The sequence below is a fragment of the Mesoplodon mirus genome, assembly GCF_964341445.2.
Source record: "Mesoplodon mirus genome assembly, chromosome: 1".
NCBI classification, from domain to species: domain Eukaryota; kingdom Metazoa; phylum Chordata; class Mammalia; order Artiodactyla; family Ziphiidae; genus Mesoplodon; species Mesoplodon mirus.
This window is the reverse complement of record NC_138976.1, coordinates 5,629,148-5,644,276: the sequence shown is the minus strand read 5'-3', so window position 1 is coordinate 5,644,276 and position 15,129 is coordinate 5,629,148. Positions and strand designations below refer to the sequence as shown.

The window sequence follows — 15,129 nt, the reverse complement described above, 5'->3', positions numbered from 1 at the left end:
CAGATTCATCTGTCTGTCTGCCTTAAACTCCCACCCCCATCCTGCTGCTCCCAGGTGGAGATTCCGCATCCTGCATCTGTGTCATGCTTTCTTCCCTTGACCAACTTCTGTGGTGGGCCCTTGTCCACCCGCCCACCCTGCTTTTAAAAAAATAGGACTGAACTTCAAACTTAAAAAAAATTCAATCTGTATCCAAAATTTTCAGAGAAGAGTTCTCTTTTGGTAACTTGTTTAGAGTTATACAATTTCTTTAACTCACAAATTGCTTTCCAATGAATAAATTTTAGAAATATCCATCCCTGTTTGTCCTATTCCCAGGGAAAATAAGAAGCAGCTCTTCCCACTTCCAAAACAGTGGTTTTTAAACTTAAGTGTGGGGACTTCCCTGTGGTCCAGTGGTAAAGAATCCACCTTCCCATGAAGGGGACGTGGGTTCGATCCCTGGTCGGGGAACTAAGATCCCACATGCTGCAGGGCAACTGAGCCCACGCGCCACAACTACTGAGCTTGTGCGCCTTAGCAAGAGAGCCCGTGTGCAACAACTAAGACCCAATGCAGCCAAAAAGAAGAAAGAAAATAAATAAATAAATATAATTTTAAAAACATCTAAAATATGCACACAGATCATCTGGGGAACATGTTAAGATACAGCCCGCTCCATATATTCTGATTGTGTAGGTCTAGAATGGAGATCAAGAGTCTGCATTTTAAATAAGTACCCCAGGCGATTCAAAATAGGTTGTCCATGGACTGTACTTTTAGAAACACACAGCTCAGATCACATACTTTAATGTAATTAAGGACCTTTATTCTTTCTTTCTTAATATTCTTAATATATTTTAAAATATTCTTAAATATCAATAGTTCTAATTCCCTGAATTGTTTTAAGACATATTTTTCAACAGTTAATGATTTTCATTTCATCCTCTGGCTTTGCTACAGTTATCCACCTTTCACTTAAATTGCAAATTATGTCCATTTTGGAAAGTTCAAGGGCTTTAGACCTTACTACTTCTAGGTGTGTGAACCTGGACAGAATACCTACCTGTCCCGATCTCTGCTTACCCCCCTGTTTCCTTACCTGTGAAATGAAGTTAAACTACACAAAATTCGTAGGGTTTTGGAGGCTTGTGCCTGGCACATATTAGGCGCATATTAAAAGTTTATTCCTTTCCCAAACTGAATGTAATGTAGCAAACACATTAGTTCACAGTCTTTTTAATTTCTTTGTTTTTTTTTCCTTTTTTTTTTTCTTCTTTAAGTTAATGGCTTTTAGGTTTAAGGTTGCTTAGAGGGAATCCTTCTCAGGCCTTTCTTCATTCTAGTAAGGAGATTGAAGCTCTCTTATTTGCTTGTAACAGAATGTTTTTTGTATCTTGTGAATAAGCTTCAGAGAGCATCAGAAGCCAGATCTGGAAAGAATAGTACTGGTTTAATTTGGTGGTGTGCAGCTTGACAATGTTTTCAATATTCGTTGCTGCTAATTCAGAGTGTTTTGCCAGACCTGTTGATGTATGGTTTTATAACTAAGTTTTAAAAGATTTGGACACAGTTTATAAGCATTACTCATTTTAAGAGTTTTTAAAAGGATAAAGTCATTTTATTTTATTTTATTATTTATTTATTTATTTAGGCTGCACCCGACCTTCCCGGCGGCATGCGGCATCTATTTAGTTGCAGCATGCGGACTTCTTAGTTGTGGCACGAGGGCTTCTCTTAGTTGCAGCATGCGGACTTCTTAGTTGCGGCATGCATGCGGGATCTAGTTCCCCGACCAGGGATCAAACCTGGGCCCCCTGGCATTGGCAGCGTGGAGTCTTACCCATCGGACCACCAGGGAAGTCCCCAAAGGGATATGGTCATTTTAGACTCAAGAGCAGAATATTAGTAACAGTCATTAGCTTTTTAAAATAAACTTACATCCTAATATAAAGTATAGCACATGCAAACAAATACCTGGGCCTGTATTAAGTGATAGAATTCAAGGATATGGTTAGAATTGCAAAAATGTCCATTAACATATAATCCTTTGCATTAAGGTGCCTATTTAAATATAGCCCATTAAATCTTTTTTTTTTTTTTTTTTTTTTTTTTGCGGTACGCAGGCCTCTCACTGTTGTGGCCTCTCCCGTTGCGGAGCACAGGCTCCGGACGCGCAGGCTCAGCAGCCATGGCTCACAGGCCCAGCCGCTCCGCGGCATATGGGATCTTCCCAGACCAGGGCACGGACCCACGTCCCCTGCATCGGCGGGCAGACTCTCAACCACTGCACCACCAGGGAAGCCCGCCCATTAAATCTTAAATGCTATATAATGACAGACTTTATTATAGTCTGGTCCAAGACCTTTAACTTTCTAAAATGGCACCAACACAGTAGTTTTCAGCTTATTTGTACTGGTGGCACCCTTTGGGATTTTATTTTTGGCATTACACTGGAGGTTGAAAGTTTCAAGTAACACTAAATAAGTTGGCTATCATTACAAACAGGCTCTCTAGCAGAATGATAGTGTCTCCCAGAATCTAGATAGCATCCACAGTCACTTGTCACCTGGTGGCCCTGTAGCCCTGTGTCTCCAGGCGATGGGAACTGCTGTGTCTTCTTAGGTGCCTATGAGGCCTGACCTCGTACTACAACACAAACCATAGGTCCCTTACTTGCAGTAGAAACACATTTTGTACATGAATCAGAATCTGACAGGACATCTCTAAAAAGTTAATGACGCCCTGGCTGAGAAACCCTGTGATATACACTAGTCACATCCAGTCCAATCTTGAACTGTCCTGTACTCTTTTTGGCAGACCTGAGTGAAGATCTTGTTACTTAGCCATTCCTGGTGTACTGAAGATACCCAGGTTTTTGTCACTGCGGGGTAGGCTAGACCACGAACGAGTCCAGCTTTGCCTCTGGAGCTGATCACCATAGCTGGGGTCTCTTGACCAAGGCTGCTTCTGAAACATATGACAACCTTAGTTATTTAACCAAAGATATAGATATCCAACGCTTTAATTTCCTTGGAATTTATTCTTGGTGGGAAGGGGCTGCATAATCCACTGGTTAGGAGCCTGATCCTTGGAGCTAGGTAGACCTGGGTTGAGTCCAGCTCCACCTGTTTGCAGCCATAGGACTTTGGGCGAGGTGCTTGACTTCTCTAAGCTTCAGATTTTTACCTGAAGAATCATATAATAATTCTGTTTTCCTCACAGGATAGTTGTGCAGATGCAATGTGGTAATGAACAGAGGGTGCTTCTCACAAGAGTCTGACTCATAGTAAGATCTCAATACATGTCAGCTTTTAGTGTTCATGTGCTCTAAGATGTGTACTAACTTAATTCTTCTCCCTGTTGCAATTTAGTTATCTAACACTATTTAGATAACTTCACTTTCCTATAGTTACTGAAATCTATCTTATTTATTTAATTAATTTATTTATTTTTGGCTGCATTGGGTCTTCGTTGCTGCGTGCAGGCTTTCTCTAGTTGCGGTGAGCGGGGGCTACTCTTCGTTGCGGTACGCGGGCTTCTCTTTGCGGTGGCTTCTCTTGTTGTGGAGCACGGGCTCTAGGCGCACAGGCTTCAGTAGTTGTGGCGCACAGGCTTAGTTGCTCCGTGGCACGTGGGATCTTCCTGGACCGGGGCTTGAACCTATGTGCCCTGCCCTGGCAGGTGGATTCTTAACCACTGTGCCACCAGGGAAGTCCCTATCTGATTTTTATTAAATTATTTGATATAATTGGATTCCATATGGTTTCCCACTGATGTGGATTTCCGGTTTTGTGCCAAGGAACACATTATTGTGATTATTGTTATTTATTATGTTGTTATATTTTATGATATTGTCTTATCATTAGTTATAAAAGATTTGAGCCAAGTACAGCAATGAAATGGGTTTTAAACAATGGCCCCCCATGGCACACACCAAACAAGGGAAGAGTTCTGTGTTGAAGAAAATGAGGCTTCTTAAAGAAGGGACACAGGCCATGACCCTGATGAGATCTCATTGCGGAGACTAAGCTAGCTCCCTTTACAAATTATCAGAAGTTATGTTTGAATTTGAACTCGCCCATCTCTTTTGTCTCCTAGTCTGGATGTATGGTTTGACAAATGTGTTGCAAACTCGTGTAGTTGTAGTGTGGGTTGCAGCTGATTATTCATTCCTCAGACACCCATTGAGTTAGCCTGAATCACAGTAAGTTCACTGAGTGTAAATGAGACCAGAATTGATAATTCCAGAGGAATTTGCATTATTCACCAACAGTCTAGGGACACAGGGTTCGCCAGGGCACCGCGCCCAGTGGAACTCGCTTGGCCTTCAGTGGTGCAGGTTGGGGGCACCTCCTGCCACAGAGATGCAGGCCTGCCCTCCCGAACTGCCGTAGTTGTCGGTGTCTTTCATGGGGAGTTAGGACCGCACTTCCCAACGTTGAGAACCCATGAATGCCGCGCTTAAAATAACCACCGTCTCTCTCCTTAACCTAGAAATTGGCGGGGCCTCGTTTTCGGACCGCGGTAACGGTCCAGGGCCGGCCTAGGCCTTGAGAACGCCGGGAAGCTCTGGGTCCGGGCGCGGCGCGGCGCGGAGAGGGTTAAGGCGGCGGGGGCGGGCCTCGCGGGCCGGGCTTTTGGCCCTTTGTTAACAGGCGCGTCCGGAGCGGAGACCGAGACGCGGCCGCGGCCACGGGCGGGCGCGCGGGGCGGCGGGGAGGCGGCATGGCGGGGCCGCGGGGGCCCGGGAGGGCAGGCGGGGCCAGCCGGGAGAGCCAGGCTTGAGCCGCGCCGCGGAGCCAGCCCAGGGCGCCGGCCTCGACGCCGCCGGCACGCGAAAATGTTGGAAATTTGCTTGAAGTTGGTGGGCTGCAAATCCAAGAAGGGGCTCTCGTCCTCCTCCAGCTGTTACCTGGAAGGTAAGCGCGGGGCCGGCGCCGGGACTGGGTCTAGGCGGCCGCGTGTCCGCCGCCGGGCCTTCCTAGGCCTCGCCCGCCCGCCCGCGCGCGTTCCCTCCTCTTCCTCTCCCTCCCTCGCCGTCCCTCGCCCTTTCTCTTTCTCCCTCTTTCTCTTTCTTTCTCTTTCTTTCCCTCGCCCGCCCCTGGGCGCTGCCGCGAGCCGGGAGGGTGCGGGGCTCCGGCCCCCGCGCACTCACCGCGGCACAGCCCATGTCGGGAGGGCGAAGTCGCGGGCCCCGGACTGCGGGGCTCTGCCCGAAAGTTGGGGAAAGCAAACTCTACAGGCCTGAACGGCCTTGTGAGCCCACGTTGTGGAATTTCCACCGTTAATTAGGAATTATGTGTCAAAAAGGTCAACCCGTGTTTGTGAAACATATGATTTTCATTAAGTCTCGTGTACAAAGAGAACACGGCTCTACCATTTATGGATACAGAATTTCAAGTGATCTTTCTACTCCCCCACCCCGACCCGTTATCTACGGACCACGAAGAGGTCTTAGGAATTCTCTCACTTTTGCGGGGTGAAAAGAAAAGTTACGCCGCATTTTAAGAAGGCATTTTGAATGAGTCCAGGGTACTTGGGAGGGAGGAGGATAACCTCCTGTTCAGTTCCTTCGAAAAAGCCTCGGAGCCCGGAGCGGTTCACTTTCGCCCTCCTTCCATGCTACTCTCCTTTTCTTCTCTGATCCCATTTTTTTTCTTTCATGTTTATTTGTCTTTGTTTTCTGTCTTAGTAAGGTGACAACTGAAAAAAAAAAAAAAGCGCCAATTGAGTATGATGAGTGGCCCTCATTTTGTAGCTTCAGGATGAATCTGAAATTTATCTGATTTGGGGACTGGTCACCCCAGACTGCTTGCTTTCAGCAGAAAGGCTAATTCTTAAGAGGTGTAATCCTGCTTGCATTTGTTTGTCATTTTCATTTAGGACTTGAAATAGGAATAGAAATGTAAAGCTCATTTTAGAACAAGTAGAATTTCTGCTGCGATAGTGCCATGAAGTTGTAATGTTTTTATTTTTTAAATGAAGGCAAAATAAACGGAGGCCTTGTTAATCGTCTAACCTATTTTTCTTTTCTTTCCAACTTTTTGACTTGAGGGTCTGCCTGCAGTCACATACATGTGCAGCTCAAACCATAAACACCAGTGATACAGGTGCCCCTCTTGCCATGAGATGTGTATATTGTTAGCCCAAGGTTAGTCCCTTGGAGAAGATGCATCCAGATGGAGTGGGCTCACAAAACCTAGCATTTAGAGGGGAAGATGGTTTATTTGTCCCTAAAAGTCGGCATCTGAGCAGCCAAAATCATCTTCAGTTAATACATTGCTTACTTTCCAAGTTGCTCAAAATTCTGGACACATTCTCATTTACATCTGTAACGAGTTAGTGTTAGGCATTACCGTCTCCATTTTGCAGATGGATACTTAAGGCAGAGTAGATGAATGGGCTTTTGTAACTGCAGTGATGGAAGAAAGGTTAGGTCACAGCAATGCTGTGACATTGTTTTGTTTTCCTGGGAATAAACAGGAGATTTAGTTCTTACCTGGCTGGTCTAATTATTGTTTTGGGGGAGGGGAGACAAAATCTAATGCATCTTATTCCAGCATATCTTGAAATAATGTTGACTGTCAAGTCTCAAAAAAAAAAATTCTGATTACAGCAGACTGCCTTGCATTAAGGCTTCATCTAGGAAGGTATCACTCTAGGAATTCTTTTTTGTGACTGAGTTTTCCTTCTTTCATTGTTATGGTTAATCGGAGAAAGTAAATGGAATTACTGTTTTGTAGTTGAGAGAATTTAACAAACCTCAGTGATCATTTCTTAAAGACTGGATGTGCTATTAGTCGCTTGGGAAAAACACTTGCCAACATCTGGATAAGTAATCCAGGCTTTTTGTTTTTACTGACATCCTCAGTCAATCAGTCAGTGTTTAATTGACATGCACTAGGGACCCAGGCATCCCGAGTCACGGAGAAAATTGAATATGGTCAAGTTTTCCATTCTATCAGAGAAAGTTCAGCCATAAATGCAACTTGATTGTGCATCTATTGCTACTTGGGCCTAGCTGTCAAAGCAACAATTATTAAATGCTTACTGTGTTCCAAGCACTGTGTTTCAGCATTCTATATGATTTAATTTGCTTATTTCTCATGATGGCCCTTTGGTTACTTCCGTTTTATAGATGAGGAAGCTGAGGCATCTGAAAGTTAGGAAAACATGTCTAAGGTCACAGAGCTAGCACGTGGTGGTGTTGGGATTTGAACCCTTGCTGTCTGGCTCCAAAGAGCCCAGTTTTAGCCAGTGTATGCTGTACCAGCTGTGACTGTTTATATCCTTTGGAGCTCTCTGTGGATGTTAAAATGGTATCTTCAGAAACGCTCTAAAGCCTGAAACAAGGATATTCTTTTTTTCTCTTCTAGAAGCCTAATACTGATAAAAATGATTACCTTTAGCATTAGATGTATATTCAAATAGCTGTACATCATAAAAAATTCTAAATAGGAGAGTGAAAATAAAATTCTGTCCTTTATCCAGTTTCCCTACCCAGAAGCCTCACTTGAGTTTCTTGTGTGTCCTTCTAGGAACATTTTATGCATATATAAGCATTTATAGCATTTAAATTTTGTGCTCCAACTTTGTGAAAGTGTATGTTTATAGCAGTAAACTATTCACCATGACCACATTTTGCTTTACAACCTTAGGTTTACTTCAAGCACTGAATTTTCTGATTATTTCTTCCCTCTCCTAGAGGTGTGAAAGAAAACATGAACATTAGCCAATTGAATTCTTTTTTTTTCCAGTTTACTTTTATTTGTTCATGTATTTGTATTTGCATACATTGTGCATGAATGTTGTACATGGGCATGTTAGTTCTGTACTGTGGAATCAAAAACTAATGTCTGTGAAGTGAACTCTTCCTGAACTTTCAAAATTTATTTTAAGGGCCCACTTTTAAACGCTTCTTTTCAGCAGTTAACTTTCTGGCGAATGCTTTATGTGGTGCCAGCCACACAGATACACTTTTAGAACTTATGCCTCAGAGAAGCTTATGCTCTCTTTCTAAATACTCTCTTCTGAGGTCATCAAATACTTCCCTTGTTTAGTAACAAAGAAAATCTGAAGCTCTTTCTGTAACCAAATAGAAAGCCAGTCAGTCCTTTTCATTTGGGGTTACGTTGAAATTGTTGAACATTTATGATGTGACAGTTCTTTGGCACCAAGCGCTTCATAGACATCCTCACTTCATTCTCATACCAACGCTATGAGGTTTCTAGAGAAGAGGAGGAAGAAGGGCCCCAGTTCACTTTGGTTGGAAATACTTTTGAATTTGGAGTCAGGCGATCCCAGTTTGCGTCTCTCAGCTTTTCTGTCTTCTTACCTCTAAAGAACGAGAGAACAAACATTCTGCCCAGCCCACCTTCAAGGATTGTTTTGAGGATCTAGGAGATGATTCAAGGGAAAGTGTTGAGACCAATAAAGTGCTAAATGTATGTATTTATACTGATGTGAGGTTCTTCTGAGATGTCCTTAAATCAAGGCAGTGTTATGGCTAGGGTATTGCCAAGGTCCCATTCTCATGTGAAGCACACAGCTCTGGAGCCAGCCCGCCTGAGCTCAGATGCCGGCCTGGGCCCAGATGCTGGTGACCATGGGCATGTTGCTCTCTGAGCCTTGGTGTTCTCCTTTTTAAAATAAGGCTCTTGGGGCTTCCCTGGTGGCGCAGTGGTTGAGAGTCCGCCTGCCGATGCAGGGGACACGGGTTCGTGCCCCGGTCCGGGAAGATCCCACATGCCGCGGAGCGGCTGGGCCTGTGGGCCATGGCCGCTGAGCCTGCGCGTCCGGAGCCTGTGCTCCGCAACTGGAGAGGTCACAGCAGTGAGAGGCCCGCGTACCACCAAAAATAAATAAATAAATAAATAAAATAAGGCTCATAGTAGTCCCTACCTTCTTGAGTTGGGAGATTCACATGAGAGATTTCATTTAAATTGTTTAGCACAGAGCAAGATGTTTGCAAATGTTAGCTGTTGTTATTTTAAGTAAATATTTCACAGTCTAAAATGTTGGCATTGCCAATTTCTCTAATGGCTGAAGTGTGATGGTAGAATAGAGCTAAACCCACCCATAGTTTTTCTTGTTGTTAAGAAAACAATTTGTTTCCAAGTTTGCTTTGATGTATATAATTAATACTTCCTGTCCTTGGTTTTAAGGAAAAGTATCTTCCCTTCCTCTGACCCCTTTTTTTTAATATAAATTTATTTATTTTTTGGCTGCGTTGGGTCTTCATTGCAGCGTGTGGGCTTTCTCTAGTTGCGGCGAGTGGGGGCTACTGTTTGTTGCGGTGCGCGGGCTTCTCATCGCAGTGGCTTCTCTTGTTGTGGAGCACGGGCTCTAGGCATGCGGGCTTCAGTAGCTGTGGCTCGTGGGCTCTAGAGCGCAGGCTCAGTAGTTGTGGCGCATGGGCTCAGTTGCTGTGCGGCATGTGGGATCTTCCCGGACCAGGGCTCGAACCCATGTCCCCTGCATAGGCAGGAGGATTCTTAACCACTGAGCCACCAGGGAAGCCCTCTGACCCTTTCTTATTCCCATGGTGAATATTTTAATTGTGGAAGAAAACTCCCATTGGTTCATGGTTGGCATCTTATTTCTTCTCTCTAGAGGCAGCATTTCCACAGCTCCAAACATATGAAAGCTGAAAATTTCATACTACTTATTACCTTTATTGCAAAATCAAATAGTAATTTTGCCAGTGTAATCACTGGTCTGAAATAGAAATAGAAAAAATCATTGATGAGTAGGTTTTTAAAATCCATAACATTGTATAACATGATGACTATAGTTAACAATACTGTATTGTTTATATGAAAATGGCTGAGAGTAGATCTTCAAATTAAAAGTTCTCATCACAAGGAAAGTAATTTGTAACTATTTATGGTGATGGATGTTAACTAACTTTCTTGTGGTAGTCATTTTACACTATATACATATATCCAATCTTTACGTTGTACACCTTAAACTTATACAATGTTGTGTGTCAATTATATCTCAATAAAACTGGAAAAAAGTAAAACCAAAAGTATGTATAACAAGAACTGAAGATCAGATGAGGCATTGGAAGAATTTAACTTTTCCTCTGTAATGGTGAATCATCATTAAACACCCAGAAGAATGACTTACAAAATAAATTCTTAGGTTAGTTGTGGTTTTTTTTTTTTTTTACTTTTTTTAGTGGAAAACTTTTAAACCTGTAACAAAAGCAGACAGCATAATGAACGTCCTTGTACTCATCGCCCATCTTTAACAGTTATCACTTATGGTCAGTCTTGTTTTCTTGCCTAAGCCATTTGGAAGAATAGCTTGCGAGTTACTGACTTTTGCGAGACTAACTTCGTCCTCAGATAATGACAGTTGTTTTTCTCTGAAATTGGTTTTCAAATCCTTCTTTCTTTTTCATTCATTCATTTATGGCTGCAGTGGATCTTCGTTGCTGCACGCGGGCTTTCTCTAGTTTCGGGGAGCGGGGCCACTCCTCGTTGCGGTGTGTGGGCTTCTCGTTGTGGAACACAGGCTCTAGGCACATGGGCTTCAGTAGTTGTGGCACGCGGGCTCAGTAGTTGTGGCGCACTTTCTTAATCCTTCTTCCTTAATCCACACCTTAATCCACACCTTCGATACTTTGTTATACTGTATGTTGGGTGGTGGCGATAGAGAAGACAGACAGAAGGGAGAGATACAGACAGACTGGGAGACAAAGACAAGAAGTCAAGATAAGAGGGAAGGAAGGGGTGGGGGCTGGGACAGGGGCAGAGAGGGGATGGGGGTGGCAGGGAAGAGATCCAGAGATGAGAAGGAAAAAGAGCCAGATCATGAGAGAGCAGTGCTGGAGACTGAGTGAGACCGACAGACTGACAGACAGACAGGTGGCTGATGGATGGATAACTGGAGGGAGAGCAGGTGAGTCCCTTCACCTCTGCTTCCACTTCCTGCCCTCTCAAGTGCACTCGGTACTAGCTGTTATTCACTCACGTTCAGTGGCATAAACTTTAGCCTTCTTACTCTTAAATTCTCTTTGGAGACCTAATCCTTATCAGTCTCACCAGTCCTCAAATTTACCTGATAGCATTGTACATTGAATACCTTAAAATTTAATTTAAAGGCGGGCCATAGGCTTCCCTGGTGGCGCAGTGGTTGAGAGTCTGCCTGCCAATGCAGGGGATGCGGGTTTGTGCCCTGGTCCGGGAGGATCCCACGTGCCGCGGAGCGGCTGGGCCCGTGAGCCATGGCCGGTGAGCCTGCGCGTCCGGAGCCTGTGCTCCACAATGGGAGAGGCCACAACAGTGAGAGGCCCACGTACTGCAAAAAAAAAAAAAAAAAGGCGGGCCATGAGTAGAATTAGCCATTGCTTTTTGGAGCCAAGATACCTGTTTGGGGGTCATGTTCACTTACTCCAATTAGCAATAGGAATAATAATGGCTAATGAGACATTCTGGGGAACTTGCCTGCCATTGGGCAGCCCCTTCACTTAAGTCAGTCGGGTCTAAACTGTCCCAGGAGCCTTGATGATGCTTTAAAAGAGAACAGGAATTGTGAAATGAGTGCTTTCAAACCATCCCAGGCCTGGCAGGCAGAGGGCAAGGCTTTCAGTCTGTTGCAATGGCCTGTGACAGAATAAAGATGCTTTTAGGGTTAGCAGGCTCACTGTGGATAGTTTGCATCTGGGCCAGTACAGGGATTCATGGAACCTTTCTTCACCCACAGACAAGAAGTGTATAGAGGCATCGGGGTCTCACCGGGTGTCTGCCTGTTAGGAGACTGTAACAAATGGGTGTCTGCCTGTTAGGAGACTGTAACAAACGGGTGTCTACCTGTTAGGAGACTGTAACAAACGGGTGTCTGCCTGTTAGGAGACTGTAACAAGTCCTGTTTCTTTTGGAAGCACAGAGAAATGTACTTTCCTGTTATACCTTGTTTTAGGATCTTGGCCATGGTTTACATTCCATTAAAAAGTTACTGTATTTTCTAGATCTTTATAAAAGTTTTCCTGGTCAGGTTGCATTTACTTTTCATCTTTTTTTAAAAAATATTTTATTTTATTTTTTTAAATTTTATTTATTTATTTATTTATTTATTTATGGCTGTTTTGGGTCTTTGTTTCTGTGCGAGAGCTTTCTCTAGTTGTGGCGAGCGGGGGCCACTCTTTATCGCACGCGCAGGCTCAGTAATTGTGGCTCACGGGCCCAGCCGCTCCGCGGCATGTGGGATCCTCCCAGACCAGGGCCCGAACCCGTGTCCCCTGCATCGGCAGGCAGACTCTCAACCACTGCGCCACCAGGGAAGCCCTGCTTTTCATCTTTACTGTCTGTCATTTCTGCTTTTCTTAATTCAGGCTAACAGATAATTAAGGTGAACTCTTCAATCATGACTTAATATTTTTACCTTCTTGCTAAAGACAAACAAGTACAGGGTGTTCTTACAATTGAGTTCATTTTAAGAAACACTGAGCGGTGTGGTGCTGTATGTCCTGCATTGCATTAGGCAGGTGCTGAAGACTCTGCTAAGAATGCTTGGTCTCTGCCCCAAAGGAATTCACATTATTGTGGTAACAATAATAAGAGAAGGAATAATTATCCTGTAGTGCAGTGCCCTGGTGCCAGGTACCACTCCCGCATTCGTGCAAAAATTCTCTGCATGGCAGTATGCGTTGACCCCTCCTGATGGCCCAGCTAGGTTGAAACCATCGTGCAGTTGAGAAACTGACGCTCAGAAATTAACATCTTAAAGACATGGTGGGCTGAGATTTGAACAAGGCTTGTCCACCCTGGAGCCCAGGCTTACTGTACTGCAAGGGACATGGGAACAGATTCCTTACTGTGTCCCTATCAGACACCAAGTGCTCCCCAGATGAGGTGAAGGGGAAGTAGTCAATGGGGGGAGAGGCGGTAGGGGGGCAGACAGACCCGTCAGAGGTTTCCTAGAGGGCGTGAGGGCGCAGGGTGTGGAGTGGGCTGGGAAGGCATTCCAGGGGGAGTGACTGGCCCTTGTCCAGGTGCACACGGCTGAGGCAGCAACAGGGAAACTGCAAGGCATTTGGGGAGGCTGGGTGAAGAGTGGGTGTCGGGGGGAAGGTGCTGCTTGTGGAGCGCGGACTTGTCCTGCCCAGCCGTTTTCTGAGGGCCTGAGTTCCTCGCTGGGCTAGGAGCAGTGTCGCCTGCAGTATAGGCAAACTGCCAGCTATCCTGCAAGGCACGTGATAGCACTGTTCCTTCTGTTGCCACAGGTGACAGTGCTAGTATTGATAAATGTGACTGAGCGTTGACAGGCAGAGCTGCCTCGCAAGGTTTCTGTTCTGCCTCTTGGCCAGCAGCCATCTCAGTGGGTTTTAGCAGAAGAGTGGCTCGGCCAGATCTGCATTTTAGAACGACTGCTCTGGTGGCAGTGTGGAGGTGGAATGAAGTGGGGGGTCAAAGGGGGAAACCAGTCAAGGGCGTGGTGGGGCCTGGAGAGTACGGGACTGATCAGAGGTCTAGGGGGGAAAGTGGCCAGGCTGTGGGTGTGCGCTTACTGGGATGAGAGGGAGGGGGGTGTGAATGATGGGGTTCAGAATGGTTTGAACACCGTAGGGTCTTATTTTGTATTGGTCTTTATTCTTCATTTGCAGTAACGGTAGACTTCTTTGACAGTAGATTCTTAGAAGGTGACACAAAATTCCTTTTATTTTTTTGCTTTCTGGCGGAGGGAGGGGGGCAGGGACTGTGTATCTTCAGAAGGGAGCACTGTGTATCTGGACTGCTGATAGGGACAGAGGTTAGCATGGAGAATTCTGTTTTCTAAAGTTGGCTAGGAACACTTTAATGTAAAAAGATTCCCAGACATAGTTAGACCTTGGGCTAATTTAAATAACTTTATTTTTAAACTTTTTATTTTTTAAAGGAGATTTCTCTAAGAAACCCATTTAATTTATTACCTACAATGCCCCTAAGTGGGAAGTAATAAAACTGCATTTATCTATAAAGAAAACTGAATAATGCGGGCTTGGCACTAATTTATTGCAGCCCCCTTTCTCCGCTCCTCTCCCTGTCAGGTTACTGGGGTTCTAGTGAACCAAATCTGTAGTGTAGCAGTTGTGAACCTGCAAGGCCCTCGGGGTCTGGCATGGAATTCGGAGCCTCCATGTCCTTGGATGGAAAAATATTCAAACTTTATTTCACTAAACATAACTGGAAATTAGTATATTATTCTTTTAAGAATGTAGGTAACAAACCACAGTAAAATTAGCAGCACTTGTGACTTTGCCACCAGTAGAGATCAGATATTTTCATATCATGTAACAATTGTAATTATTACTGACACTCATTACTACTTTGAAATGACAGTAGCTACTACTAGAGCTTGTTATTTAAGGTGTTAATAAAGGAACATATATTTAATGCATTAATAAAGAAGCACCGTACCACAAATTCCTTCTTTAAAAATAGTTTGAGGACTGTTTCAATAGAGTTGTTTTCCTTTGCAGTACTCCATATGTTTTTTTTTTTTTTTTAGATGTTGGGGGTAGGAGTTTATTAATTAATTTATTTATTTTTGCCGTGTTGGGTCTTCGTTTCTGTGCGAGGGCTTTCTCTAGTTGTGGCAAGCGGGGGCCACTCTTCATCGCGGTGCACGGGCCTCTCATTATCGCGGCCTCTCTTGTTGCGGAGCACAGGCTCCAGATGCGCAGGCTCAGTAGTTGTGGCTCACGAGGCCAGCTGCTCCGCAGCATATGGGATCCTCCCAGACCAGGGCTCGAACCCGTGTCCCCTGCACTAGCAGGCAGACTCTCAACCACTGCGCCACCAGGGAAGCCCGCTCCATAGGTATTTGATGCATTTACAAACTGTATTCTGAGAAGGAGTTCCTGGGCATCACCAGAGGGTCCACAACACAGCCCAACTGAAGACCCCTCCCTTAGTAGCCTTGATGTGTCGGGCTGGCCTTGGGTCCCTGTGTTAATCCTGCTTCTCTTGCCAGGCATGGTCTGGTTCAGGGTCCACCTCCTTCCTACTGAGCTCGCCCCCCGCACAACTCCTGGCCCTCAGTGTCTGTGTCCTTATCAGTTAATCTGCAGGACAGCGCCCATCTTCTATTAGACTTTTGCTTTGAGGGTGTGTACATTTTCATGAACTGTGTTCCTCCCACAAGGAGCGGAGGCTGTGT

The 15,129-nt window shown here is 44.8% G+C and overlaps 1 protein-coding gene across 2 annotated transcripts in view; it reads left to right on the top strand.

Moving 5' to 3' along the window:
- The window catches only part of ABL1 (ABL proto-oncogene 1, non-receptor tyrosine kinase), a 134,799-nt gene that overhangs the window by 82,944 nt on the left and 36,726 nt on the right, over positions 1-15,129 (top strand). Inside the window, exon 1 of one of the 2 annotated variants that reach the window (XM_082614575.1) lies at positions 4,691-4,901. The exons of the other annotated variant lie outside the window; for it this stretch is intronic. Coding sequence (XP_082470701.1) covers positions 4,823-4,901 — 79 coding nt within the window. The 5' untranslated portion in view covers positions 4,691-4,822. Of the gene's footprint in view, positions 1-4,690; positions 4,902-15,129 lie in introns of those variants that run through there. 2 annotated transcript variants of the gene reach the window in all.